The sequence below is a fragment of the Falco cherrug genome, chromosome 10, assembly GCF_023634085.1.
Source record: "Falco cherrug isolate bFalChe1 chromosome 10, bFalChe1.pri, whole genome shotgun sequence".
NCBI classification, from domain to species: Eukaryota; Metazoa; Chordata; class Aves; order Falconiformes; family Falconidae; genus Falco; species Falco cherrug.
The window spans coordinates 5853605-5868980 of NC_073706.1; the positions used below are offsets into that span (position 1 = coordinate 5853605).

At 57.6% G+C, this 15376-nt stretch overlaps 1 protein-coding gene across 2 annotated transcripts; it reads left to right on the forward strand.

The window, feature by feature from the left end:
* The first annotated feature begins 43 nt into the window (after positions 1-43).
* On the forward strand, positions 44-15149 carry KCNS1 (potassium voltage-gated channel modifier subfamily S member 1). 2 transcript variants are annotated; one of them, XM_055722958.1, is made up of 3 exons: positions 44-142; positions 5185-6177; positions 12495-15149. In XM_055722958.1, the coding sequence occupies exons 2-3, from the start codon at positions 5212-5214 to the stop codon at positions 12948-12950; spliced, it is 1422 nt and encodes a 473-aa protein (XP_055578933.1). In that variant the 5' UTR covers positions 44-142; positions 5185-5211; the 3' UTR covers positions 12951-15149. The 2 variants fall into 2 exon arrangements, with proteins under 2 accessions (XP_055578933.1, XP_027661005.1); XM_027805204.2 differs by lacking the exon at positions 44-142 and adding an exon at positions 1449-1568.
* Positions 15150-15376: the final 227 nt, after the last annotated feature.

Sequence of the window (15376 nt, forward strand, 5' to 3'; positions counted from 1 at the left end):
GGGCGGGCCGAGGGCGGCACCCCCGGGAGGGGCGGCGGGCGGGACCCCCCGGCCCCGCGGAGCTGCCGCCGCCGCCGGCCCCGCAGGGCTCCGCGGCTCCGCGCCGGGCGCGCACGCTGCGGCGGGGGCGGCGCCGAGGCAGGTGAGCGGCGGCGCGGGGCCGGGCTCCGGCGCCCGGGGTGCGGCAGGCACCGGCATCGCGGGGACCCGGGGCGCCGGCAGCCCGGGGTGGGCACTGGGGGCGCCGGCATCCCGGGGCGGGGTGGGGACCCGGGGCACCGGCATTCCGGCGACGCGAACCATCGGCATCCCGGGGTGCTGCAGGCACCGGCGTCCCAGGGATGGGGGGCACCGGCATCCTGGGGTGCGGCGGGAGCCGTGAGATCGGCAACCCAGGGAACAGTGGGGACCGGGGCGCCGGCATCCCGGGAACCCGGGGTACCCGCATCCCCGGGGCATTGCAGGGATCGGCGCCCTGGGGCGCGGTAGGCACCCGGGGCACCGGCATCCCGGGGTGAGAGGGCAGCCGGAGCAGCGGCATGAGGGGTGAGCAGGGATGGGGGCAGCGGCAGACCGGGATGAGGGGGGAAGCGAGGCACGGGCATCCCGGGATGTGCAGGGAGCCGCCGTGCCAGCATCCACATGGCGGAATGCTGCCGGGACCGGGGGCACAGGGACACTCCTCCCCGCCCTTCTGCAGGTGGGTGTAGGAGAGTCCCGCTCCCCGAAGCCCCCCCCGCGGGGGCTGCACCTCCTCCTCCCCAGGGACGAGGGCAGGGCGCGGGGGTCCCCTCCGGAGAGCTGTGCACCCACTGCGTGTGGCCCGGGAGGGGAGGCTGGCACAGGGCAGGGCACGATCGGCAGCAGGCACCGGGCCGGCCGCTGGCAGCAGAGAGCCGAGCGGTTGGTAATCACCCCCTCCTGCACCCCGAAGCCAGCAGAGTCCCGTGCCGTGTCGTTCCCCCGTCCCCCCCGTCCCCCCCGTCTCCCCCGCCATCTGCATCCCCAGCCCTGGGCATCTTGGTGGCCTCTCAGCGCACAGCAGCAGCTCATGCTCTGCCTGCAGGGAGCAGCCGGCAGTGGGAATCCCCCTTCCATGCTCGCCCCTGCCCGCCTGGCAACCCCCCCCCGCCCGCCCCCCCACCCCCCCCCCCCAAGGTCCTGAGCACCTTCAGGCCGGTGGGGACGGGAACGCTCAGAGCTGGGGACGGGGCTCTGCAGAGGCACTTTTGGATGACCAGAAAGCAGGTGTCTCCGCGGTCCTGCCCCAGCCCATGGCTCACGGGGACACCATCCTGCAGGAGCTGGGGGGTCAGCCAGCCCCACTGTCCCCTCAGGTGCCCAGCGAGGGACACCCAGCCCTATGGGCATCCCACACAGGACTTCTCCAGCGGTTCGCAGCCACCACCCCTGCACACCTGGAACATGCAGGGTCACAAGCCCGGGGTGACGGGGTGTTTAGGACTGGGCTACAGGCAAAGGATAAGGGTTTCCTCCTTCTCTACGAATTTCTAATGGCTCCTTTGAGACAAGGCACACGACTCCCCGCTGGGAAGCCTCGCTGAGCTGTAAGTACAGGGCTTTTTATTTGGACTGTTAATCTAAATCCATTGTACCTGGCTGGAAAAGCCCCTGTGTGCAATACTCCCTGCACTTGCTGCATACTCACTTGAATGTCTATTAGCATCTTCCTTCCCACTCCCTTGGGTCCCCTCTGCCAGTTAGAATAAATATACATAACTTCTATATGAATGCCTTTAAGAAAAAAAACAACGTTGTCAAGGGAAACTCTTCTAGCATTTCTTACAGATATGCTTGATCTGTTTTTATATTTTTTACTGTCATAAATGCATATATCAGAGATTTTTTTCTCCACAAGATACATATTCATCTGGATGCCCAACACCCAGCTCACACTGGGCTTGTGTAATTCTGATGGTTGTCTCCTTAAAATAGCTTACAGTGTATTTCAGAATTTATCAGAAAGACACTGGACTTATCTGTTCCATTTTTCCAATCATTCATGGAAATCTGGGGTTAGCTAAAGGAAAATTTTGCAAATTCACATTATTCTAGACAGACATATCTGTGTTCTCTGTCCATTGTTCTTTAAAATAAAAAAAAACCTGCCAACCTTCCAAAAGTAAGCTTCTGTTTCCCAGCAGATACCCCTGGAAATGTGACGGGAACATGCTTTGATGATCCAAGAGGGGAGATCACGCCAGGTTCAAACCCCGGGTTTGTTCTGAAGCTGAGCTTAGCTAGTCATGAAACGAGTAGGCAAAAGAGTTATAAAACTATTAATTGCTGCATTAGATTCCTGGATGAAAGCTGTACGTGGGCAGAAATAATTTCCTCCATTCAGAAGTGAACATCAGCAAGGAGCATCTCAGACAGTTCACGACCCTTCTCCTTGCGCTGCTTCCTGCGCGGGAGGGAGGGAGGGAGGGGGAGTGGGGATGGATGGAGGGGTTTCCCTGGAGTACAAAGGCTTGCGGGGTCCTGACACCCACATTTCTTTTTTTTTTTTTTTGAGCTGGGAGAGAGGTGGGAGCTGGCTCCCTCCTGGCTCTCGGGGTTTGGTATGTCTTGCCCAGAGCTGCAGCTGCACAGCACGGCTGTGTGCTGTGAATGGTCCTGCTGAGCTGGAGCATCGCTTTGGACTTGTCCTGCTGTCCCAGCACAGCCCCTGGTACCCACCCAGGCTGCCCTGTGCCCCAGCCCAGCCCCAAAACCACCTCGCCTTTGATTTCAGTGACATTTGGCCTGGCCTCCCAGAGCGGCTGCTGTATAGGGAGGGTGTGGAGAGAGGCTGAGGACGGGCGTGGGATAAATTGGATCCCACAGATCCACCCCCACAGCCCCTGTGTGTGTGTTTGTAGCCTGAATGCATGAGCATCCTTCTGGAAGGAACCTGGATTAGTCATCCCCACCCCACAGATGGGCTGTGTGATGTCTTCCCTGGAAAAGCTAATCTGTCACAGAAATTCCAATTTATCCCTTAGAAAGGAGTGTTTACACCCCTTTTTCTCCCTTGTTTTTGTCTTAAGCATTAAAAAAGTTGACCCTTCTCTCTTTTTGCTCCCCTTTGAAAGGCAAGAGAATGAGTCCATTATGCTCTGAGGCTTATCAAGCTGGTTGCTTCCTTCATACATGGTGTGATGGGAAGTGCTGGCTTGGTGTGTAAAGCCTGTGTCTTTAAGAAGCCCCGGCTGGGAGATGCAGTGGAGTTAGCAGATGCATTTGCCAGGCTATTTCACACAAATCTGGCATTTGCTGCACCCACAGCCCCACTCAGCTTAAAACCACACCTCTGGGCTTTATTTCTAACCATTACTCCATCACTTGTCCCTCTCCAGCTCTGCTCTGACCTCCAGATTTAGACGTGAAAATGTCCCCCAGGTCCCTCCTGGTTTGACGAACCCTTTATGCTGCGTTTCTCAGACACTGGAAAACATGCAGAGCCCTTCCCCTGCTGGAGCGTTTGCCCCATAAACCCCACGAGATGTCCGGCGAGCAGCGCAGGGCTGGGGTGCAATGGGGTCCACAGGGGAGCTGGGATTCCCCTGGGCGGGGGGGACCCACCTCGTGTCGCTGACCTGGCCTTGGCCCTCGGTGGCTGCTCTCAGACCCAAATGTCCTGTGCAGGGTCTGGTGGCACCTCAGCATCACCACGGGGGCTGTTGCAGGCTCTTCCCTTGGCTCCTGCTGCCTGTCTGCTTCTGCCCCTGTGTCACCTAGAAGTTTGAAAACTTCAAGGGGTGACACAAGACAGAGAAGGTGATGGATTTTTCTAGTAATCTGCCTGATTAAAACCAGGGAGGGAAGCCTCTGAGATGGGAGACAGCCAGTCTGGAGGTCACAAATGCCTCAGTGACCCCTGCAGCAAAAGCATCAATGGCAGCAGAAGTCATGTCGGTACCAGCAGTGACCCTGAATTGTGAGCAGAGCTCAGGAGCAAGTTAAAGAATCAGAATCATTTAGGTTGGAAAATACCTTTAAGATCATCAAGTCCAACCATTAACATGCCTAATAGCGGCATGCTTTTCTAAAAGTAGTCACTGCATGGGGAAATGTAATTTCTCAACCACGAGAGCAAAGGCAACATCCTTCCTGACAACACCCAATGCCCCCATGTCAGGAGTGGGGGGACGTGTGGGTACAGGGCTGCTCTGCACGTCCCCAGGCATTGTGAAGAATAAGGTAGGTGGAGAAGTTTGATTTCAAGGTGATGCAGGAAGATCACAAACCTTTTTATCTGCCTTTTTTTGTCTAAGCTTCTGGTCAAGATGGGTAAATGCATATGAAGGTGTGGGAATGCTTCTTTTTGTTAGATGCTTTAGCTGCTTCTCATTGGGAAATGGAATTTCTGCTGCACAGAAAAGCCCAGCCCCCTGAAACTTTTAAAATCCTGAAACCCAATAAAAATCAAAACTTCGGGTTTTATTTCCCTAACAATGTACAGATTTTTAATTCAGTCATCAATGATTCTGAATCATGTTTTTGTTATGTTTCAATGTTACAAAAATAATCTTAATATTTTACATGACAGAACACACAAGAGGAAACAGAGCAGGCAGATAAATTGTTTTGACACATCTTTCACTGAAATTCTCCCTAAAACTCACACCTTCTGTAAAAACACTGATTTTGGCAAAACTGCCTTTGCTGCTGGGAAGGCTGCACCCTCTAAGGACTTTTTGACCAGGTCTAATTAGCAACATAGGTAGTCGGGCTACAAAGCTCTTCTGCAGAATCGCTGCAGTGGTGACTTGATGAGATCTATTTTTTCCACAGGGAATTTTTCTTTGGGGGATAAATCTTTTCTTCAGTGACTAATTCCCAGCTTGAACAAGGAAAGCCCCATGGGTTAGGTGCTGGAGGTGCAGTAAGCTGCCTTCCTTAGGCTGTTAGTGAGCTACAAAGGGAGAAACTTTAAGAGATAAAAAAAATGAGGTGTTTCACCTGGAAAAATTATCAGCTTTCTTTTTTTCCTTCCATACCACAGAAGAACAACTGCCCAAAGCTGTTTCTGTCTCCCGTCTCCCCTCTCCCTGGTCCTCACTTTTCAAAATGCAAACATCCCTCCTCGCTCCCCAGGGTGTTTCTGTCCCCCTCCCCAGCAGCACCTGGATCGGGGGGGAGCCCTGTGCCCCCTCCAGCCCCGCTGTGTCTCACCCGCAGGTGGAGCCAGCTCCTGCTCTGCTGATCATGGTCAACAAGACCTTAAATTACTGGCGTCCCAGTTTTGAGGAGGACGTTATCAACATCAACGTAGGGGGTCTGAGAAGGCGGCTCAGCTCCAGCGCCCTCTCCAAGTTCCCTGACACCCGCCTGGGACGCCTGCTCTCCTGTGACTCGGAGGAGTCCATCCTGCAGCTCTGCGATGACTACGATGTGAGTGCCAGGGAGTTCTACTTTGACCGAAACCCTGGTTTCTTCCTCTACGTGCTCCACTTCTACCAGACGGGGAAGCTGCATGTCATGGAGGAGCTGTGCGTCTTCTCCTTCTGCCAGGAGATCGAGTACTGGGGCATCAATGAGTTCTTCCTGGACTCCTGCTGCAGCTACCGCTACCACGAACGTAAGCTGGAGAGCCGGCACCACAACTGGGATGAGGAGAGCGAGGTCAGCAGCGTGGACACGTCCCCCGATGAGATCTCCGACATCAACCATGACCTGCTGCGCTACAGCACGCTGCGCTGTGGCAATGTGCGCAAACGCCTCTGGCTCACCATGGAGAACCCTGGCTACTCCATTCCCAGCAAACTCTTCAGCTTCGTGTCCATCAGCGTGGTGCTGGTTTCCATAGCCACCATGTGCATCCACAGCATGCCCGAATACCAGGAGGTGGACGAAAATGGCAACGTGCTTGATGAGCCCATCCTGCACAAGCTGGAGTATTTCTGCATCTCCTGGTTCACCTTTGAAGTGTCTTCCCGCCTCCTGCTCTCCCCCAACCCCAGGAAGTTCTTCAAGCACCCGCTGAACCTGATTGACATTGTCTCGGTGTTGCCCTTCTACTTCACCCTGCTGGTGGACTTGACCATGGGCAGTGACTCAGAGCTGGGCAACCTGGGCAAGGTCGTGCAGGTGTTTCGCCTCATGAGGATATTCCGGGTGCTGAAGCTGGCTCGGCACTCCACCGGACTGAGGTCACTGGGGGCCACCTTGAAGGTAAAGTGGCTTTCTATCTCCCTATCTACTCCTTTAGCCTCTGGGCAAGAAGGAGACCTGTGGTATGGCTGGGGGATGTGGACATACCCATTCCCAGTGAGCTACCAGCTCCGGGTGGTGACTGGCAAGCTTGCTTGGGGTGGTGGGCTGGACTGTTGGTGAGTCTGCTAAAGCAATCAGGTGTGAGGAGCACTGCATGAGTCCTCTTTGTACACACACTCAGAGCCAACAGCAATTCACCCCATTGCTTGCAGACTTTGCTTCACACACAACTGGTGCTTCCAGGGACTCAGCCATCCCTTCCCACCGTGGTGTGCGAGCCCTGTTGCATGGTGTTGGAAGGGACTCAGCCATGCACGGGTGGCTGGAGATGTCCCACCACAAGTGAGTCAGTGCCTAGTTTGGGCTGCAAAAGACCTTCTGAGCAGGGACCAGGCCAGGCAGCAGCTGCTGGGTATGCCAGCACCAGCGTGAGTGGCTTGAGCTGCTCCTGTCCCTAGGCTGGGAGGAGAGGGGAACCTCCTTAGGGCATGCTGCCAGCTGGCCAGAGACTAGCACCCAGCCCTTGGTGTTTGCCCATCTAGGGAGACGTAGAGATCCTGGTCCAGTTGAGCTGACAGCTGGATGCTCCAGGATACGATGAGATTGAGACTGGGACATGGTTAATCACGGGTAGCACAAAGCAGCAACAGAAAAGCAAAGGGTGCAGGGCCTGGGACAACCAGCCAAAGGCAGGGTCCAAGCCCCCAGCAGAGCCCGGGCTACTCTCAGTGTGCTGGAAAACCTCGGGAAAAGCATGGTGTGCAGGGCTGGAGGAAGCTGGCCCCAGGTCCATGAAGTCCTGAGGATGAGGAGATGCTGAGACCTGCAGGACCGGGGCCCAGTGGGTTTGGTGAGAGGTGGTCTGCATCCTCCATCATGTGCCCCAAGGCTATGTTTCTCCAGCCTCCCTCTGCAGCACCCCCAGGCTCCTTGGACAAAGAACAGCTGTGACAAGAATCAAAGCATGAAGCTGTGATGAAATCCTCAGCAGCCCGGTGCTGCAGCCCAGCCCTCCATCGCTCAGCCAGCGGTGCAGACCAGATGTGGTGCCCGGTGTGGCTCTTTGCTCTCCCCCTGCCCTCCCTCCTCCACCCTCCTCGTGCTGAGGGCCACATGCCTGAATCTGGGGGGAGTGAAACTGTCCCCTCACCTCCTGCACTTAGAAAGTCCAGCCTGATGCAGAGGCCAAATCAACTCAGCCTTTAACTGTCTTTGAGTCTTGGTGACCACATCCAAGTGGCCACATCTGAAAGCCAATCCTCGAGCCTGCCAAGACGCAGAGTGACACACGCTCCTGATGCCCCACCAGATGTGGGGCTTGTGCTGGGCACAGGGGGATGGCCACCAGGGCAAACATCTCCTTCTCCTTGTGGGACTGCCTCTGGTCCCCATGTTCAAAGCAGAAGACTGGTTTTTCAAGCACTGCTGATGCAAATATTCCTATGCTTTCCCCCGCCCTTCAAACAAACTGCGCCAAACAAATGGCCAAGGAAAGCCAAGGAAAGCAATCTTCGGAACAGAGCCTGAAATCCAAGCAAAAGGCTGCTCTCCTCCTGCTCAGAGCCTGGCAGGGGCCAGTGCTGCAGCTCCTGGTGCTGCTCCCCCTGAAGGGCCATTGCACGGATGAGGCAGGCACAGCTGCAGCTGGGGACACCTGGTTTCTCGCTGCTGCAGCAGTGGCAGGGCTGGCATGGGATGTCCTGGCATTGGCCCGACTCGACTGCCAGGGCTGGACCCATTCCTGTGGGTGAGCCATGGAGAAAAGCAACCCTTGAGTCTGGCTGGGGATGAGGATGGACAGCAGGAAAGGTCTTCTGCCAACTTCTGCTGTGAAACAGGACCAGCCCAGCACTAATCTTGCAAACCCCACAGAGCACCAGAATAAGTGTGTGTGGGGAAATTCCCTGCAACCTCAAAGCCTGCTGAAAAGAAGATCCAGGGAAGATTGTTTGAAATGAAGATGCCTGAAGTCCTACCTGCATCATACTTCTGAACATCCACCTTGAAAGAGCAATTAGCAAGTGACAGACCCGTGTAACATACTGTTTGTGAAATTTAAATAAAATTGTACACGTGGGAAGGGCTCCCTGAACCCTTTCTGCACTCCGTTTAAGTGTGAACAACATGTTGCAGCAGAGCAGGGACTGACGGGCTCATCTGCATGTTATTAAGCAGCAGACAAGATCCGAGGAGCTGGCAGCATCCTGGCTCCGGCCTCTGCCGAGCCGCTGATTCACCGAGTGACGTGCTGGAAAGTGCCGCTTTCCCGGGGACTCCAGAGTCAGCTGTAAATGGGGATGAGCGAAGACACAAATCTGACGCAGCAGCTTGGCGTTGTGATTTACTGGGCACATAAATTACAACGTCTTGTTAATCATAATTTACTTCCTATCGCAAGAGCATAAAGCAGCAGCAGAGGAGTAAAGGCTGTTAACAGCCAGGAAGTGGGAGCGATGGCTCTGGCAAGCTGAGTAATTGTTCCCCTGCCACGAAAGTGCTAGCAGAGGGATTTCTGCCATTTGAGCATTATAAACTCTGAACAGTCTTCAGATCACTTGGGGCCTCATCCAGGACCCATTTAATTTGAGGAGAGGCTTCCCACCTGTCTCTGCTCTTCCTCCCTGCCATACACGACATCCATCACCATTCCTGCAGCTTCCCTGGTGGGAGTTTGGTGCCTGTCTCCCACCAGCAGTCAAGAGGTGTTCGGCACTGAGTAACTTAGGTGTCTGCAGGGATCTACAGGAGTTGCTGTCCAGCCCCTCAGAAGCCTAAATACACAAACAGGTTGGAAGAGCCAGAGCTGCACATCCCCAGACAGCAGATACATCACCCTGCTGTTGCTACCTGGGCCATCTCTGTCTCGGTCCCCATGCTGGTATCTCCAGCAGGCTCAGACTGGGCTCTTCACACCATTTGTCTTCTGCTGTGCTGGAGGAAAGGTGCATTCAGCAGGGAAGGAGCCCATGCATGGCCTATGGCTGTCCCAAGGGCAGACAGCCCTCCGGCCTGGCAGGAGCCCAGAGGGGCTGCTGCTGGGGTGGCTTTTCTGTTGGAGCCTTTTATCACCCAGCATCACCTGCTGCAAGGCTGGCTGCTCGCTCAGCTGCATCCCACCCAAACCCCAGCTCAGCCTGCATCCCACCCAAACCCCAGCTCAGCCTGCATCCCATCCAAACCTCGGCTCAGCCTGCATCCCATCCAAACCCCAGCTCAGCCTGCATCCCATCCGAACCTCGGCTCAGCCTGCATCCCATCCAAACCCCAGCTCAGCCTGCATCCCATCCGAACCTCGGCTCAGCCTGCATCCCATCCAAACCCCAGCTCAGCCTGCATCCCAACCAAACTCCGTCTCAGCCTGCATCCCACCCAAACCCCAGCTCAGCCTGCATCCCACCCAAACCCCAGCTCAGCCTGCATCCCACCCGAACCCCAGCTCAGCCTGCATCCCATCCGAACCCCGGCTCAGCCTGCCTCCCATCCGAACCTCGGCTCAGCCTGCATCCCATCCGAACCCCAGCTCAGCCTGCATCCCATCCGAACCTCGGCTCAGCCTGCATCCCATCCAAACCCCAGCTCAGCCTGCATCCCAACCAAACTCCGTCTCAGCCTGCATCCCACCCAAACCCCAGCTCAGCCTGCATCCCACCCAAACCCCAGCTCAGCCTGCATCCCACCCAAACCCCGGCTCAGCCTGCATCCCACCCAAACCCCAGCTCAGCCTGCATCCCACCCAAACCCCAGCTCAGCCTGCATCCCACCCAAACCCCAGCTCAGCCTGCATCCCACCCGAACCCCAGCTCAGCCTGCATCCCATCCGAACCCCGGCTCAGCCTGCCTCCCATCCGAACCCCGGCTCAGCCTGCCTCCCATCCGAACCCCGGCTCAGCCTGCATCCCAACCAAACCCCAGCTCAGCCTGCATCCCAACCAAACTCCGTCTCAGCCTGCATCCCACCCAAACCCCAGCTCAGCCTGCATCCCACCCAAACCCCAGCTCAGCCTGCATCCCACCCAAACCCCGGCTCAGTCTGCATCCCACCCAAACCCCGGCTCAGCCTGCATCCCACCCGAACACCAGCTCAGCCTGCATCCCACCCAAACCCCAGCTGCAGCTGCCTGCCCCTGGATCAATGAGTGAGCCACATGAGGATAAATGGCTCAAATAGGCGGCAGCCTGCCTGAGGATCAGCTGGGAGATTCCTGGAGCCTCCCCTGTGCCACAAGCCCTGACCCTGCCTGTAAATTAAAGTAGTAGGAGCAATTGAGCTCCTGACTTTTCTCTTGCCTTCACACTTCAACACAATCCAGGGCCATAACTGACGCTCTTTAAAAATGTATAAGGTTACTTGGCTCTGCTGCTCCCGAGCTGGAACATACAGATGTGCTGTTAAGCTCCAGCCAGGAGCAAGTCTTTCATGGCCAAGTGATACAGCCTTGAAACTCAGTGGCTCTGAGCTCTTTGTCCCTCTCAGGGAGCTCCCTCAGAGCTGCTATAGGGCATTTGCAGCCACAGGCGACGGCGAAGGAGGTTATTTCCCCTCAGTGTTACTGGCATTAGCCAAGCAACTTTTGCTAGCAGTCTAAGCAAAGTCTTCTAACTCCCTGCCATGAATCTACCTCTTTTATGTCTCACCTTGATTGTGGAAGCTTTTTTCCCAAGTCCTCTGCTGCTTGCTTTGCTCAAATGTTATTTTGTTTAGTCATGATATGGTCTCCAATAAAGCATTCCCTGCCTGTTAGGAGACTGGGAGAAACCCCCCATGCTCAGAGCTCTGCTTTCCTTGCCCTGAAAGATGAAGAGCAAGCTGGCAGATCAGTGGGCAGAAACACCCGAGAAATTCACTTGTGACGATTAAAAAGCGAGTGGACGAGCCATGTGGTGAGGGTGGCAGTGGCTTTGGCACTGGTGTGTGGTTAGCCTGGCTCTGCCAGAATACGGGGGCTCCACGGTCCCCTCCTGGTCTGGGAGGCTTTAAGAGCAGGCTGTGCCGGGGTCCTTGGCCCTGCTGCGTGCAAGGTCTTGGCTCACACCTCCCCAGCCACAGGGCAGGGGTGGGAGCTGGGTGCTGGCTGCGGACCAGCGCTGGCCCATGGCGGTTTGCCTGGTCCCAGCTTGTCCTCCAGCAGCCCCCTTCTTGGCATCACCTGCTGCCTCGTCCCCCAGCCGCCTGCTGATTTTCTCCCCAGGGCTTTTGGCACAGGTTTCTACTTTGTTCAGCAACTAAGGACATCCAAAGAAAGCCTGCGACACAAAGGTTTTACTTTGAAACCAGAAAAAAAATGGCTTCTTCAAGGAGCATGGCACACCCCTGCCATTCATCTGTCCCCCCAGGTCCTGCGTGCCTCCCCCCCCCCCCCCCAGGAGGCTGGGTGTCCCATGGCTCCGTTCCTGCCAGGGCTCCCAGACCCCTCGGGCTGGGGCTCATCGAGCCAGGGGGTGCAGCACCCTGTGGGGGTGGGTGCTAAGACCAGCCCATGCTGACGTTGGATGGATCCCCTAACCGACCCGTTGACCAGGGCTGCTTGGATTCTTGTCAGCTCTGAGGGTCGCTTCGAGTCTCCCGTGGAGGAGCAGCAAAACCTGAAGGGAAATGTAATCGTCTCAGGAACAGTAGCTTCTGCAGGAAAACTCCTCCCCTTACATGTCTGATAAAGGGTTAAACGGATGCTGAGACTGTAGGTGGTGTTGAGGCACAGGAGGAATCAGGTCCCCGGGGCTCTGGCTGTGGGGTTCCCCAGTCCAGCAGCCGGGAGCTTGGGCTCAGAGCCGGGTGGGAGCTGGAGCTGAGCCTGCGGCAGGGGCACACACCCTCCCCCAGCACGCCGCCGCTGTCCTGGGAGGACGTAAACTGCTTTGCTTAGAGGCTGCCTGTTAGGTGGTTTCTGAGGACCTGACAAGATAAAAGGAAAACGTGTCTAAATATTGTTAGCTGAGATCAGGCTGGAGCAAGTGCTGGAGGCAGGGGGGTGGCCTCTGCTGGGGAGCCCTGGCTGGGAAGCACGGGTCCCCTTTCCCTGCTGGCACTGCCTGCCTCTCGCGGGCTGCCGGAGGGCAGGGGGCAGCTGTGGCTGCCAGGTGTGGGTCACAGCCACCCCCAGCCCACCTCAGCCCAGCCCACAGCGGGACATCCCACAGCAGAGATGGGTAGAGGCACCGAGATCCCCAACGGGGGTGAGCAGGAGCCTGCATGCAGGGCTGTACTCGTGCTGGGGGATCCCGGTGTCCTGGCATGTGGTGGTCCCCGCTGACCACCCCTCCGCTTTGCCTTCCAGCACAGCTACCGGGAGGTGGGGATCCTGCTGCTCTACCTGGCCGTGGGGGTCTCTGTCTTCTCCGGCGTGGCCTACACGGCTGAGAAGGAAGAAGATGTTGGCTTCGACACCATCCCGGCGTGCTGGTGGTGGGGCACGGTCAGCATGACTACTGTGGGCTATGGCGATGTGGTGCCTGTCACCGTGGTGGGCAAGCTGGCTGCCTCGGGCTGCATCCTGGGGGGCATCCTGGTCGTGGCGCTGCCCATCACCATCATCTTCAACAAGTTCTCCCACTTCTACCGCAAGCAGAAGGCGCTGGAGGCAGCCGTGAGGAACAGTGGGAAGAAAGACCCCGAGGATGTGGAGAGCACCTCAAGTCGTGACCGAGACTCAGAGGCTCTGAGCGAGACCTCGCTGGACAGAGGCAGCCCCGACCGCCGTGGTCTGACCCCTGGCACCCACCCCACACCCTGACCCCACCGTGCCGCGGCACCGGGGCACGCGCGGGACCTGCTCACCATGAGCATGGCGTGGCTGTTGCACCAGGACATGGCAGAGGAGCCAGGCTCTCCCCACCTCGCAGCGTGCCTGGCATCACCCCTGCCCTGCCAAGGACAGGAGGGGTTGGAGGAGATGCCCAGCGGGTGCCGGCTGCCTCCAGCCCCCGGGATGCAGCCCCCAGGTCTGCCTGGACGTCACCCAGCGACAGCCCTGCTCCCCCCACCGCTGCAAAGGGAGGCTGCGGCGCTGAGGTACCCCTGCCAGAAAGGGAGTGAGGAAAAATCCTGACAGGTGACCCCTGATCAGGCACTGCCCTGGATGCGTGAAGGGGGATTTTTCTCTGCCCTGAGGTTTTGTGCTGTCCAGGGTGAGGTTAAATAGCCTGAGGGTGAGGCAGCCCCGACCAGGCTGACTGCCCTTGCAGCTCCTGTGCCAGGTCAGCATCAGCTCCAGCCCCAACCTCATCCTACTCCCAGCTGGAAACAGCCTCGAAATGCTCAGCTGCCCCGTTGGCCATGGGGGAAAGGGGGTTGGAAATGAGCCTGTATGGGAGGAGAGGTGGTGTCCAGCTCAGTGTGAGCCCCACTGTGCGCAGCCCCTGCAGTGGGATTGACTGGACCTCACGTTCCTTCCGTTGCAGTGGGGGTTTAAGTGCTCTCCTGCACGGCTGCTGCTGGGACCCCCAAGCGATCCGGGTCTGGGGCCGTGCTGGGAGGGAGCGCGGCACAGCTGGGAGCACTGTCCTTGAAGGGGGGACACCAGCCAGGGATGAGCAGGCAGAAGGGACGCTGTCCTCTGAGGCAGGAGAAGCTGGAGGGGATCAATCTGGGAGAATCAAGGGGCTACCCCCAGAGGGTCTGTCCCCCCCAGGCCCTTCGCTCTGGGGGGCTCCCATGCCAAGGGCATTTCTTCTGGCAGAGCAGCTGCTGGCACCCAGCCCTCGGGGCAGAAAGGAGGCAGAGACCCTGCAAAGGGCCACCAGGGAGCAGGCATGGGGAGATGCTCCTGGGCACAGAGAAGCTGCCTCTGCCATCTGCCATCTGCCATTGCCATTGTGCTCATGATTTCCACCGCAGGAAGAGCTGCCAGGGAGCCCAGGGGCTGCAGCACCCCATGATGGGGTGGGGGAGATGACCAAAGCCAGCTGGGTTTGGCACGTGCCCTGGTCTTCCTCACCACGGCCCCCAGCCTGGCTTCATTCTGCCATCTCATCCCTCCCTGCCTCGAGGCCAGGCAGGGGCAGGAGGCTGTAAGGACACCCCCCATCGTCATCACACTGCCCTGGGCATCACCTTGGACCCCACAGGGACCCCAGCTCCCCGGGTGCCGATGCACTCACCCCGCTGCAGGGAGGGAGCACCCCACATCCATGGGACAGCCGGGGCAGAGGGGACCTTGCACCGCCCCTCGTCACCGCAGCCGCTGAGCACCACAGCCGGGCAGGGACATCTGCCTGCAGCACTGGGCCCCCTTCCCACCCGCGTCCCCAGCCTGGCTGAGCACATCCAGGGCTGCTCCCAGAGCTGTATTAATTCCCTACACAGCTTTTCCTTGCCCCCCAGCTCTCTGTTTGGAAATCGTGCAGCTCTTCTGTGCACAGAGGAATACATCCAGCTCCTGTTCTGAGCAGCAGAAACGAGCACCCTGCGATCACCTAATCAGCTCAAAAATACGTTGATGGCTGCGGGATGGCCCCGGGTGCCTGGATTGTGGGGTTTGCTGCCGGTTGTCCTGGCTGGCTCTTGGCATAGCCGCAGCTGCCGGTGCTGGCTCTGCCTGTAGTGATGTGCTGATCAAACCCCGGTGGGACCTGGGGAAGGGTCCCCAAGGAACAGTGGTGTGGGATGGGAGGTGCTCACGCTCCTGGCATCATTGAGTCTTCCAGTATCGACAGTTTGTGGCCCGCTCTGCGCTCATCCTTACTGCGGGCTGGGACTGGTGAGCTGCATCATCTGCTCCGACCGGCTCCCGCTGCACTGTTACTTGAATAAAGGAAGGAGTTTCCTCTTCTCTCCATAAGTATTCCAGTAGCAAAATGTATTCAAATGTGAAGACTAAATTACATGTATTAATTAAAAAGCATTATGCAAACAATTAAGAGCATGTAAATTAATTTTCTATCTATGCATGGGATGCATACTGTATATTTTATTAAAGACCTAAGTGACCCGCTTTGGACGCTGGTTTTCTGTTTCACAGCTGATCGGCGTGCCTGTGCTTGTGTAGCGCATGGGCTGGGCTGGGGTCGGTGCAAGCAGCCCCCGGGGAGCAGGAGCAGCCCGGCTGCTCCCGGGGCGGCTGCAGGTCCCGTCAGCCAGCTCCAGCACCGGCTCCCAGCACAGCGGAGCTCCCACCCGGACAGCATCATACCTGCCCCGGGTGGTGGGCAACAGTCCTTG